Below are 14,034 nucleotides of genomic sequence, written 5' to 3'. Positions count from 1 at the left end.
TGACTTCTTTCACTTAATATGATAATCTCCAGGTCCATTCATGATGCTGCAAATGGCATTATTTCATTCTTTCTAGTGGCTGAGTAATAGTCTATTGTATATGTGTACCACACCTTTATCCATTCATCTGTTGATTGACATGGGTTGTTTCCATGTCCCACCTATTGTAAATAGTGCTGCAGTGAACACTGGGGTGCATGTAGGAATCTACATTCTTAATACATGACACAGAGGGTTCTGATAAAGGGGATCCACAGCACTATCTTGAGGATCACCACCTGGGTACCATGCCCAGCTAGCAATATTTTACTGCACACAGTGTATAAGCCTTTACAAGCCAAGTCCTAGTTGTGGCTTTGAAACAGCTCTTGAGCCCACCTAAATAAATTATTGCCCAATTTATAACAGTCATTGCTGGGCTGATAATAATTTCTGATTTAGACAAATGGCCCAGGAAGCACATGAGCTTGGGAGTCAGAAAGGCCCGGGTGTAGATCTTTGAGCCTCCACTTACTGTACTTTGAGCAGGCTGCTCAGCTTCTCTGAGGCTTGGTTTCCTCATCTGTCCAATGGGAACAGTATTACCCACCATAGTGAGATAGGGGTGGTGAGGATGGAATAAAATGACTTATGTGTAAACACCTCACCAATAGGGGAGCCTGGTACTTAGAGACAGATGCTAAATAAATATTATTTTCCTCCATTTGTACTGGAAGCAAGAATTTGAAACAAACACATGAAAAACCTTGCAGAAAGCAGACAGTGTTATGGGAAACTTTTTTTTTAATGCCCAGGTTAATCGATTTTTGGCTGTATTGCACATCACTTTAGAAGTCAGTGGTTGTTTAGAGATCTTGGAAGCATGTCCCTTCTTAATTCCTTCAGGCAGTACTGACTTCTGTTGTGAATATAGGTTTCCAAGAGAGATCCCAGCAGGCCGATAGGGAAATGCGGGGGTATCATGATGTTGGCACCTTTGCCAAACACTTCAGGGTCCAGTGCAGAAAATTCAGATCAGGTGTTGAACCCGAAACTACACCTGCTCCTAGTCTCAGGCTCACAAGAAGAACCTTGTTCCTGAGAATCTAGCTAGTAATGGACTATTTGGACTGTCTTGTTCAAGCTCCTTCCAGGCGAAATGTGAACGTTACATGGTCCGAGAGAAACAATGTGCTCTTATACTTGGCGTGTATAGAGAGCTCCTTGCCAGGAGGTGATTTCGAAGTTCAGTTTCAGCAATACCTGCCCACACCCCCCTTTCTCACCACGTCCAACCAGGTTTTACTGTTTGAAAAACAAATGACCTTTGTTCTTTGTGTTGGTTGATTAATTTTAGGCTCACTGTTCTTATCCCCTATCACGCTCATGTCGGTACTTATGCAATACGTTTTTATATATCGCATGATACCTCCTTCTGAGGACCCAAATCAGAAAAGGAATTTAATAGCTAAAAACGCCTCTCTGCATTTTCTGGCTGAACAAACTGCAAGTTCAGTGAAGACCCTTGGGTAGCGTCAAGTCACAGGCATCCTCTTGCTGTCTTCTCTCTTGGTCTTTTGTCAGGGGAGCCTGTAATCCTATCCTGGGGCAGGGCGGTCACAATAACTTCCATTCTCTGAAGGCTACACTCTGGAAACTGAAAGAATAATCCCTGTAAACCCCATCATATGATTTTAGAGCCTGGAAAGAGCCTCAGATCCAATCCCCCTTCTTTTATGGGAGAGGAGTCTGAGGTTCAGAGGCGTCCACATAGTTTCAAATTGATTTTTTCTTTAATGACTCCCTGCAGTGTGTGTACCAGAAACCGTGCACACGGTGCGTACTAAGCCACTTTAGTCATGTGCAACTCTTTGTGACCCCGTGGACTTTAGTTCACCAGCCTCCTCTGTCCATGAGATTTTTCAGGCAAGAATACTGGAGTGGGTTGCCATTTCCTTCTCCAGTGCACACAGTGGGAGGCTCATAATAGACCTCCAACGGGTTCAGTGAGTTGCCAAATGAAGATGAGGAATGACTGTCTGGTAGACAAGGAACTAGCTAGCACCTGCTGACTAAGAAGGAAATAAATGTTGACTGAGCCACTTTGGTTCATGAGTGCTCTGCTATGTTCTGAGGAGCTGGGGGAAGGGAAGAGGAGTCCCAGTGGGGAGAAACAATATGTGAACTTTATTAATAATCAGTCCTCATCTTCAGGGCACTTACAGTCTGCAGTGAACTCCTGGCTGAAAGGCATTTTCTAAATCAAGATAGGCACGTATCACACCATATTGAACCAAGCAAGATTATGTACTTAATGACTCAATAATTTAATACATAGTCGTTGAGATGTTTGGGAAGAAGAGCGAAGAGTGCTGGCTCCCAGATAAACAAGCACAGTATTTTCCACAACAGTGGACTGTTACAGCCACAACTCTCTTTTTGCTTCGTGTATCCCCATGATTATGACATGGTGGCAGGGGCTCCACTGGCGCTGATTGAATCAATATGTGGCCCATTTGATACTAAAATTATGGGCATATTTATGCGCACCCACAATGACTCCTTTTGTAGGAATGCTTTCTACTCACATGGATCTTTTGTGTTTTTCTTTCAGTGGCCCACCCTCAGGACCCTCACCACCCATCAGAGAAGCCTGTCATTCACTGCCATAAATGTGGAGAGCCGTGCAAGGGGGAAGTGCTTCGGGTCCAGACCAAGCATTTCCATATCAAATGTTTCACCTGCAAAGGTAAGGCACCTCTGGCTTCCTGGCGATGTGGCATGTCATGGTCAGTGCTTGTCTTGGAGGCAGCCCCATCTCCTTAACTCCCTATCAGGTCACCAGTTGATAATTGAATGTGCTCCCAAGTCCTGAAGTTGTTCGCCTTCTCTAATTCAGGAATAGATTGAAGTTAAGGGGAATACTGAGCTTGCCCCAGCCCCAAGACCAGGGGTACCCAGGCCTTTGGGTGTTCACTGAGGTTCCTCACACTGAGAGGGAAGACTAACTGTGAAAGAGCAATGAAATGAAGTTTTATGTTTTGTACTTTATAGTTCTTTAAAAAAAATTGAAAAAAAATTTAAAATATTATTGAAGTACATTTGATTGCCTGGAAAATTCCATGGACAGGGGAGCCTGGCAGACTACAGTCCATGGGGTTGCAAAAGAGTCTGACATGACTTTGTGACTGAGACACAGACATGACATGACATGTTGTTGCTGTTCAATCGCTAAGTTGTGTCTGATTCTTTGCAACCCCATGGACTGCAGCAGGTCAGGTCCCTGTCCTTCACCATATCCCGAAGTTTGCTCAAAATATGTCCATTGAGTCAGTGATGCCATCCAACCATCTCATCCCCTGTGGTCCCCTTCTCCTCCTGCCTTCAATCTTTCCCAGCATTGGTGTCTTTTCCAATGAGTCAGTTCTGTGCATCAGGGGGTCAAATTATTGGAGTTTCAGCTTCAGCATCAGTCCTTCCAATGAATATTAAGGATTGATTTCTTTTAAAACTGACTGGTTTGATTTCCTTGCTGTCCAAGGAACTCTCAAGAGTCCCTTTCAGACATGACATAGTTGATTTACAATGTGATGTTAATATCTGCTGTACAGCTAAATGATTCAGTTATACATTATTTGTCATTTTCTTTTCCATTCTGGTTTATCACAGGATATTGAGTATGGTTCCCTGTGCTATACGGTAGGACCTCTTTATTTATCTGTCCTTTATGTTTCTTTTCAACTGTGATGAGGACTCTGACTTCAAAGTAACCATGTCCCAAAGCCCTTGAATGGGACCAGAGGTGACTTTCCACAATTAGAAAGAAAGCCCTAAGATACAAATTTCTGTGGAAATAAAAAGAAGAGATGGATTCTTTTGGATATTGAGAGAGGAGGAAGAAAGAGGACACTGAACATCTTACAGGAGAGCTAGATAACTATGAAGGTGGGAAAGGGTTGCGGTGGAGGAATTAGAGTTCACAGCACAAACTTAAACCAATAAACTGTCCAGGACTTCATAGGTTTAGCTGTAGCAAGATCAGAATTGGTGAGCAGGAGTTTTGTTGGTGAACCTCTGTTACTTCCTAAGATGTCTGGCATCTTGGAATCTAATGGTCCAAGAGTTATATATCCAATTTGTAAATGTTAATGGAATACATACTCCATATGTCAAGGAACTTGTCAGGTATTTGAAGAGATACATACTGGCTCAGACAGTAAAGAATCTGCCTGCAATGCAGGAGACCTGGGTTCAGTCTCTGGGTCAGGAAGATCCTCTGGAGTAGGAAATGGCAACCCACTCAGGTATTCTTGCCTGGAAAATTCCAGGGACAGAGGAACCTGGTGGGTTACAGTCCATGGGATCACAAAGAGTCAGACACGACTGAGCAACTGAGCGCATGCACACAGGATACTGAATAATAAATGCTGTGATGGAGAGAAATACAGGATGTAGACTGGAGGCAGGCAGATAGATCCAGAAAGGGGGTGGATATGATGGTGGTCCAGGTGGAAATAATGTAAGGAACATAGAACCAAGTGTGGTAGGGACTCGGGGACAGATTTAAGAGACATTTAACCAGCTTAACCTTAACCTTACCTTTACCTAAGACGTTTAACCTTAACCCAGTTAAGATTGCTAGGATGTTATGATTGATTGGATGTGAAGAATGAAGAAAGATCCAGAGTTCCAGTTGGACTGCCTAGGTGAACATAAGGTTGCCACCAAATAAGAAAATATAGCCCTAGATAGGTTATTATGGGGAGAGAGTTCAGTTTAGGTGATACATTGAGGCTGAGCATATGTGATCTATACAACATTTCGTAGGCTTAGCCACTCAAGAGATACTGGTCTGTGTCGGGAAGAAGGATTGAAAGTGTTCGGCCTCCAGATAATGGCTAAAGCTATCCGATTGTGTGTGGAATTCCCCTGGGAAAGGACAGGAACTGAGTAATAACAAAGCCAGCATCTGAAGGAAGCAGAACCTGATTTCCATTTGTAACCTTGGAAAATGTACCCATCTGGTAATGAGATGAGAAAAGTGGTTTAATTACTGGGTGGATTCTATAATTAAAAGAAAAGGAGATCCCCAAAGCGTCTGCTATTTAAAGAGTTTATAATAACTCAGTGGGGATAAAATATGGCTGCCGGCTTCCGAGGGAGCCACTCTTTTATCTCCAGGACTCAGCATCTTTGTTTCCCCTCTTGCCCATTAGCGGCAGCCATCCCACTAACTTAGAGGAGGCTTTTGTTTTTTTCCTGCTATATGTTCATTCAGATTTTGTTTCAGTGATATGACCATTTTTTAATCTATCACCTTGTCTATATCATGATTGTAATACATGCTCTATAAGAGAATAAGAAACTTATTTAAGTAGTAGGAATTTAATGTTTAATAGTTATATATTTAATATTTAGTAATTGATATATTTAAGTTAATTATAATTATATAGCTTATCATATCGATACATTATGTTGTTCATTATAATTATTGTTTTCTATCTTGAGCATTTTCTTCAGGATAATGCCTTAGATCCATTTTTCTACCAGAATGTTCTAGAGCATTTAGAAAAGACCAGGGACCAGAGGCTTGACAAGGGCTGTCTAGCCAAATATTCTGTTTTCATTAAGCTTTTCCTGGACTATCATGTATAAGATGTTAGCTTCTCCAGATATCACATCTCTTTCCGCTGTACCTTTTTTCCTTAACATATATCATTATTTAGCATATTTTATTCATGAGTAAGCTCCCCTTGAGGGCAGGGATTTTTGTCTGTCTTGTTTATCACTCTGTACCTGGTCCCTAAAACACTGCCTGATGCATTAGGTGCCCAATTAGGTGAAAGATAACTGAACAAGTGAATGAACAGTAACCATGTATTTCTTTGGAACTTGAATATTTACAAGTGCTTCTAATGGCATAGCTAGCCAACAAGATTTATCAAGCGCTTACTATGATATATACCCTCACATGCTTACTAGACAGCAACATTATCTGCTGAAAAGAGTGTAAGTAAAGCTATCTGTCATTGATTACAGAGCTAGGCGTCTCTGTCTGGCAGATGGAACAGATCAGAGAACCTGTGCTAACGGCTACTGTCAGGCAGCACTTGGGTGAGATGTCGCTGCTGTTTAGACCCTTAGCTTTCACTTAACCCACTGGCTACAACCCACTGCATGTGGGTTATTTGGGGTTCAGGTAGACATTGATAAAGCTCTAGTAAAATGGAGACAGTTTCTTATATTCCCTAAGTGCGGAGCTCTGACTTTTAATATCTATTTAGAGAATCTGACTCATTTGGAAATTGAGTTGAAGGCAGAATAAACAGGATGCAAGAAAATGAGTCTGATACAAATGTACTCCCTTCTCACAGCAAATGAGAAACCACTTTGATGCCATCTTATGCTGATAAAAGGATAATCCTGTATAGATTCTCTTTTGAATTTTGTACCACGTTAAAGTGTTACCTAGTTAAATAAATACAATTTATATTTTTAAAAAAATATTTAAGATTTTGAATTCCAAAGTGAAATAGGATAAGGACTCAGAAATTCTTCAAAATATGCTGCTTCACAACTTTGACTTTTGTTGGGAGGTGATTATCCATGGGTCTCTCATTAGTGTGGGCACTTTTTGTTCTGCATTATCTTTCAAGGATGTTTGTGTAGTGAATATTCTCAGAAGACAGAGACAGCATTTCCCTCTGGACTAGAGGATGGATTTGTTTGCTGTCTAGTGTAATAAAGATAATATCTGCCTCTGGAACAAAGGTTGGGTTGATTTGCTTACAGCTCATTATAAAAGACTGGGATTTTCTAAACTTTAGGTTCCTTTTGTTGTTTAGTTGCTCAGTCATGTCCGACTCATTGCGACGCCATGGACTGCAGCACACCAGACTTCCCTGTCCTTCCCTGTCTCCCGGAGTTTGCTTAAGCTCATATCCATTGAGTCAATGATGTCTTCCAACCATCTCACCCTCTGTCGCCCTCTTTTCCTCATGCCCTCAATCTTTCCCATCATCAGGATCATTTCCAATGAGTCAGCTCTTCGAATCAAGTGGCCAAGTATTGGAGCTTCAGCATCAGGCCTCCCAATAAATATTCAGCACTGATTTCCTTTAGGATGGACTGGTTGGATCTCCTTGAAGTCCAAGGGACTCTTCAAGAATCTTCTCCAGCACCACAGTTCAAAAGCATCAATTCTTCAGCACTCAGCCTTCTTTATGGTCCAACTCTCATATCCATACGTGACTACTGGAAAAACCATAGCTTTGACTAGACGGACCTTTGTTGGCAAAGTAATGTCTCTGCTTTTTAATATGCTGCCTAGGTGTGTCCTAGCTTTTCTTCCAAGGTGCAAGTGTCTTTTAATTTCGTGGCTGGAGTCACCATCCACAGTGATTTTGGAGCCCAATAAAATAAATTCTGTCACTATTTCCATTGTCTTCCCATCTGTTTGCCATGAAGTGATAGGACCAGATGCCATGATCTTAGTTTTCTGAAAGTTAAGTTTTAAGCCAACTCTTTCACTCTCCTCTTTCACTTTCATCAAGAGGCTCTTTAGTTCCTCTTCCCTTTCTGTCCCTCTCACCACCATAAGGGTGGTGTCATCTGCATATCTGAGGTTGTTGATATTTCTCCCAGCAATGTTGATTCCAACTTGTGCTTCATGCAGCCCAGTATTTCTCGTGATGTACCCTGCATATAAGTTAATTAAGCAGGGTGACAATATAGAGCCTTGACGTATATTCCCAATTTAGAACCAGTTTGTTGTTTCATGTCCAGTTCTAACTGTTGCTTCTTGACCTGCATACAGGTTTCTCAGGAGGCAGATAAGGTGGTCTGGTATTCCCATCTCTTTAAGAATTTTCCACAGTTTGTTGTGATCCACACAGTGAAAGCCTTTAGCGTAGTCAGTTTCCTTGGTGGGACACAAACCCACTGCACGTAGAGCATCCTGGTGACCTGCTTCTCTTGCCTCTGAGTGATGTGGCATGGTCATAAGGAATGCATAACAAATATGCAGCTCATGTTACCTGCCCTGAGTCAAAAAGTATTTTGCTCTGACCCAGGAGTTTCATGTCTTCTGCCAGTATCCATGAAACCAGGGCAGGCTAACTTGCCAGCTTGCAGGTAAAATCTCAAATTCTCTATTGTTTTTGAGAATTCTCAGTTTCGTGTCTGTGCAAGCTTTTTTAAAAATATATTTTAAAAAATTTTATTTTTGGCTTCCCTGGGCCTTTGTTGCTGGGTGTGTGCTCTTTCTCTAGTTGGGACTAGTGGGGGCTACTCTCTAGTTGTGGTGCTAGGGCTTCTCATTGCAGTGGCTTCTCTTTTTGTGGCTTGAGGGCTCTAGAGCTTGGCCTCAGTAGCTGTGGCACATGGGCTTAGTTGCCCCGTGGCATGTAGGATCCTTCTGGACCAGAAGGATCCTCTGCTTGATGGGCAGATTCTCAACCACTGGACCACCAGGGAAGTCCAATGATAGCTTATATTTTGAGAAAGGGAATGCTGAATTTCACCTAGCTTAATCAAGGAAGAGCACATCTTCTAAGAAAAATGATTTGTATAGCAAAGTTTATGGGAATGTTTATATCAAAGAGCAGGGGAGAAAACTGAAATGTTCCTCAAACATTTTTAAAACAAGCATTGAACCCATCCTATTGCTGGTTCTTTTCACATCCTGACCCTGAAACCTTGGGGTACCACATGCTCAGACCTCATCTGTATGTCTGCTTTCTGGTGACTTCATCCAGTCTCATGGTTTAGAAGTACCATTTGTGCCCTGAAAATGACCAACTCCAAAGTTCTGCCCCATGGTTCAGACTGGTGTCTTCAAAAGCCTTCCCAGCATCTCTGGTTGGCCTCTCAAACCTAACTAGTAGTGGATTATTTGGTTACTAGCACCATCCCCACTCCTCCAGTCTTTTCATTTTAGCCATTGTCAAGACCTTCCTCCCAGTTGCGTGCATGCTAAATTGCTTCAGTGGTGCCTGATTCTTTGCGACCCTATGGACTGTAGCCCGCCAGGCTCTTCTGTCCATGGGATTCTCCAGGCAAGAATACTGGAGTGGGTTGCCATGCCCTCCTACAGGGGATCTTCCCAGTTGCTTAGCCTTAAAACTTTAGAGTTATTTTGACTTCTCTTTTTCTTTCACATGGCACAAATATTCGACCAACAAATCCCTTCAGCCCTATCTTCATAGTAGTTAAAAAATCTGGCCATTTACACCATCCCAAAGATAATGCTCCTGCTCCAAGCTGCCACCATGTCTTGCCTGAATTAATAATGGTGTCAGGCCTCCCAGCGTCTGCCTTTACCCCTACTGCAGATTATTCTTAATGCAGTAGCCAAGGTGATCCTTAAAAATAAAGCCAGATCCTGTCACCTTTTCCAAAGAGTTCCTTCGTCTTTCAGAATGAAGTCCAGAAACCTTAATGTGACCTCCAAAGCCCCTCCCCACTTTACTCCCTGTCCTCATCTCCCACCACTTTCTCTCTGGCTCACTCTGCTGAGTGACCCTGGCCTGCTTGATCATTCTTAAACAAACCGAGCCTCCGGACTTTTCCACTTACTATTTCTTTTGCTTGATGAGCGTTTTATCTAGGTATGTGCCTGGTGTCCTCCTCCACTTACTTGGGGTCTCTTCTCAAATGTCACTTATCATTGAGATCATCTTTGACACTATCTGTCATGTATAGATGTGTATACGTGTATCTGTGTGTGTTTACATATATATGTATTTATATACAGTTTAAGTTATGTAGCGTTTATTTGTTGCCTGTCTCCCTCTGCTAGGCACCAATAGGGTTTGTATAGCAGCCTTTGGAAAAAAGCCTAGCTTACATTAAGCACTCAATAATAATTGTTGAATGAGTGAATGAAATGTTTATCATTGACTGATACTAATTATAGATTATTATTTCCAAATTATTAAGTCCGGGTCACCCAGGCTTGACTTCAATCAATGTCTTTTTAAGTGTGGGAAGGAGAAGATTATTTTTGGTTCTCAAACACAGCATTTCTCACACAGTGAAGAACTATTCTTTCTTCATTCCTTTTTTCAACCTTCTAATTTCATGAAGCGGAAGATTTTTGTAACAAAGAGAGAATAGCTGTCAGCCCCAGGGCCTTGTTCAGGAAATGATATCAAAGCTCAAATTGAATTGCATTATTTAATTATTTATTTTTATAGATGCTTTATATAGAGGGGAAGTGGCCCTGAAAGTTTTGATTTATGGATTTTGCCTTTGAAAATAATTATAGTTATTAAGAGAGAGCTGATTTTTTTAAAGGCATGGGCTTATCTGGTGGCTCATTGGCATAGAACCGGATGCCAATGCAGGAGATGCAGGTTCTTCGCCTGAGTCAGGACGATCCCCTGGAAAAGGAAATGGCAACCCACGCCAGTATTCTTGCCTGGGAAATCTCATAGACAGAAAGGGCCTGGCAGGCTACAGTCTATGGATTTGAGCAGCCAAACAACAATTGCCATCATCACCTAAATCCTTCTGGAACATTGTTTTTCTGGAACATTGTTTTGTCACAAAGGAGTCAGACATGACTTAGTGACTAAATAACAACAATTGGAAACAGAATAGATAGTTCAAAAACCATGACAAAAAAAAATAGTGAAGGTGGTAACATGAGTGAAAGTGGAAAAGTTTGGGAAACACTGATTCTGGTAGTTGGCTTGGATTGCATCTGAAGTGATGAGGCTGTTTTAGTGTGGTCTTGGGACTCAAATGTTACACCGTATTATAATCATGCCATTTACTGAATAAGAAAAACTTGTTCAGTCATTAAGTTGTGTCCAAATCTTTGCGACCCTATGGACTGTAGCAAGCCAGACTTCCCTGTCCTTCGCCATCTCCTGGAGTTTGCTCAGGTTCATGTCCATTGAATTGGTGATGCTCTCTAACTGTCTAATCCTCTGTCTCTCCCTTCTTCTTTTGCCTTCAAGGAAAAAAAAACTGCACTTAGGTAAATGTAGTTCAACTGTTAAACTTCTATGGTGAGATTTGCCTGCCACTAATTAGGTTGAATTAGTATATTTTGGCTGCAATTTGAAAAGTATCCTATAAGAATTGACTCTACCTTAGTCATTTCTTTTTCTTTGATTTAATCTGAGAAGGGATTTGATAGTGTCTAGAAAGGTATTGGAGAAGGCAATGGCAACCCAATCCAGTACTCTTGCCTGGAAAATCCCATGGATAGAGGAGCCTGGTAGGCTGCAGTCCATGGGGTCGCGGAGAGTCGGACACGACTGAGTGACTTCACTTTCACTTTTCACTTTCACTCATTGGAGAAGGAAATGGTAACCCACTCCAGTGTTCTTGCCTAGAGAATCCCAGGGACAGGGGAGCCTGGTGGGCTGCCGTCTATGGGGTCGCACAGAGTCGGACACGACTGAAGCAACAGCAGCAGCAGCAGAAAGGTATTGGGCTTCCTTGGTGGCTCAGACAGTAAAGAATCCACCTGCAATGCAGGAGACCTGGGTTTGATATCTGGGTTGGGAAGATCCCCTGGAGAATAGTATGGCAACCCACTCCAGTATTCTTGCCTGGAGAATCCCCATGGACAGAGGAGCCTCTCAGGCTACAGTCCTTGGGGTCGCAAAGAGTCAGACACAACTAAGTGACTAAGCACACACGCCGGAGAGGTATTATCTACTGAGTGAAAGCTAGAGGGAAACAGTAGGATTCCTTTTGGAATTCTTCCTTGGTTGATAAGATCAACCAATTCCCAAATGAGATAAGTACCCTAAAACCTTCTAATCCACGTTAAACCAAAACAGAGAGATTTGAGTCACCTTTCTCCATGATGGAAGTGACATTTGTGACGTGACTTCAAGTGTCCTTCTGTGATTCAGATTTGTCCTTAGCCTTTCCCAGTAGGTCCCCACTGGAGTCCCATCATCCTCGAATAGCCTGTGCAGGGCAACTGAGTGGGTCCTACTTTCCCTCCAGGAAAGAGTGTTCACAGTGGAACTAAGAGCCAGTAATTGCCTTTCTGCTGTTCCTGGAAGCTTCTAAAACTCTGAGTTTCTCTTTATTCATTGAACCTTTAGTGAGAAGTAGGGAGAATCTCCTGTGATGTATTAATTATCAGGAGATATGTGGTATGCAGCTACCTGGAGAGGCATTAAACTTATAAAAGCATTTAGGGCAGAGTTGATTAAGTGTGGTTCAAGAAGCACCTACCAGAGTAGCTCTGATGCTGGTGAATGATTCCATTTTCTGGTCTCACCCCAGCTCCACGATCAGCATGTCAGTGATCAGGGTCTAGCATTTTCAATCAGCTCACCAAATTTGATGACCACTGCTTTGTTGCACATGGGCTTAGAATTGGGGGTGTGATGGTGGGCGGGGAGAGGAGTATATTAGTAGCCTATTGGGAACCATCCAGATAAGGATTCTCTGGTCATGGTCCTTCACAGCCTATGAAGTTCCCAGAAATTGGGTTTTTCTTTAGAGCAGGTTCATTAAATATAGAATTTAGGTATGAATTGCTCCACTAAAAAGTAGACATAAAAATTTATGTTCTAAACCTACTTGACTAGTAATATGGAGATGGAAAAAGTCATAGTATTGAGATATGTCTTATGAAATTCTGAATGGGGCAAAAGAAGCAAGGGTCTAGAATTTCCTGTTGCACAGTTCGTCAGCATCCACAAGTGCAAAGCAGAAGACTGAAGTCAAATGATTATGAATAATGAAAACCCTGGCTAACCTATACGGTGTGCTATAAATTCTGAGGATAAATGGTAACATTTGTTTATTCAACAAATATTTTTTTTGAAGTGCCATGGTACTCAGGAATAAGTCATACACAATCAAGCTATATATATAAGTTAGACATGATCTCTGCCTTCATAGAGATATATCATAGACTGTTTGCTTATGTTCTCCCCAAATTCATATTTTGAAACCCAATCCCTAATGGTATTAGGAAGTATGGGCTTTGGGAGGTGATATGTCATGAGGGTGGAGCCCTCATGAATGGGGTTAGTGCCTTTTTAAAAGACCCCTGAAGCTCCCTCATCCCTTGTGCCACAAGAGAAGCCAAAGACTGTTCTCTGAACCAAGAAGCGGGTCTGCAAACATACCACCCTCAATGTACCTGATCTCATCTGGACCAAGAATTAGGTGCTCACCAGACACTGAATCAGCTGGCAACTTCATCTTAGACTTCACAGTCTCTAGAACTGTGAAAAAGAAATTTCTATTGTTTATAAACTACCCAGTCTGTGGTATTTTGTTACAGCAGCCTGAATGCATTAAGACAGGATATTAATCAGACACTGAAGTAATCATAAAACTATGATTTACCAACTGTCATTGGTGCAATAAAGGGAAAATGAAAAGATCTGCCCTAGAGAAAATGAGCTTGTAACAGAAGGATCTCTCGGTGTGTTTGTGGGGGGAGATGGACAGGTTGGTCAGGAAATGATTCCCTACCCCACCTCCACTCCACCTCTCTGGGAAGGGAGGGCAGCTCAATCTTCCCTTCTACTCTATAAAGGATGAAAATATAATAACGACTTAATTTTTCCTTGTACAAAAAGTCAACTAAAGCAGACTTCATTATTCCTAAGAGCAGATTTTCATACTTTTCTTACTAAAAGTCACTTAATGTTTTTTTGCATAAATCAACCTGGGAATATGGACAATTGATGACCTTCACATGTTTACCATGTGAAATGTTTATAGAGCATCTGTCATCTCTCCATTCACCATGGTAGGCTATGGAGGCTTGAAATATATACCATGTTATATATATATAACATGGTATCTACCCCTGAAGAGCATGTGATCTGCTGGCAAGCAAGTGCTTACAGGAGGAGCCATGGCTAGTAGCAGGACAGGTGCAGGTGAGTGGTCCAGAGCATAGGTGCAGCGAGTCTGAGGCCGCAGAGAACATGTAGAGCTGAATGATCTGGGGATGTTACCAAAAAGGGGGCAAGATATGATAAAGCACAGATGCTCAATAAAATCATAGTAAATCTTACCAGGACTGAAAAGAGGACACACGCTAGTTGTGGTCAGGGGTCG

At 42.0% G+C, this 14,034-nt stretch overlaps 1 protein-coding gene across 1 annotated transcript in view; it reads left to right on the top strand.

The window, feature by feature from the left end:
• The window catches only part of ABLIM1 (actin binding LIM protein 1), a 185,261-nt gene that overhangs the window by 26,979 nt on the left and 144,248 nt on the right, over positions 1 to 14,034 (top strand). The window contains exon 2 of the mRNA XM_065923392.1: positions 2,594 to 2,728. Within this exon, the coding sequence (XP_065779464.1) occupies positions 2,594 to 2,728 (135 nt within the window). The remainder of the gene's footprint in view (positions 1 to 2,593; positions 2,729 to 14,034) is intronic.

Source organism: Muntiacus reevesi, chromosome 2 (genome assembly GCF_963930625.1).
Source record: "Muntiacus reevesi chromosome 2, mMunRee1.1, whole genome shotgun sequence".
Lineage (NCBI taxonomy): Eukaryota > Metazoa > Chordata > Mammalia > Artiodactyla > Cervidae > Muntiacus > Muntiacus reevesi.
This window is presented reverse-complemented; position numbering and strand designations above follow the sequence as displayed.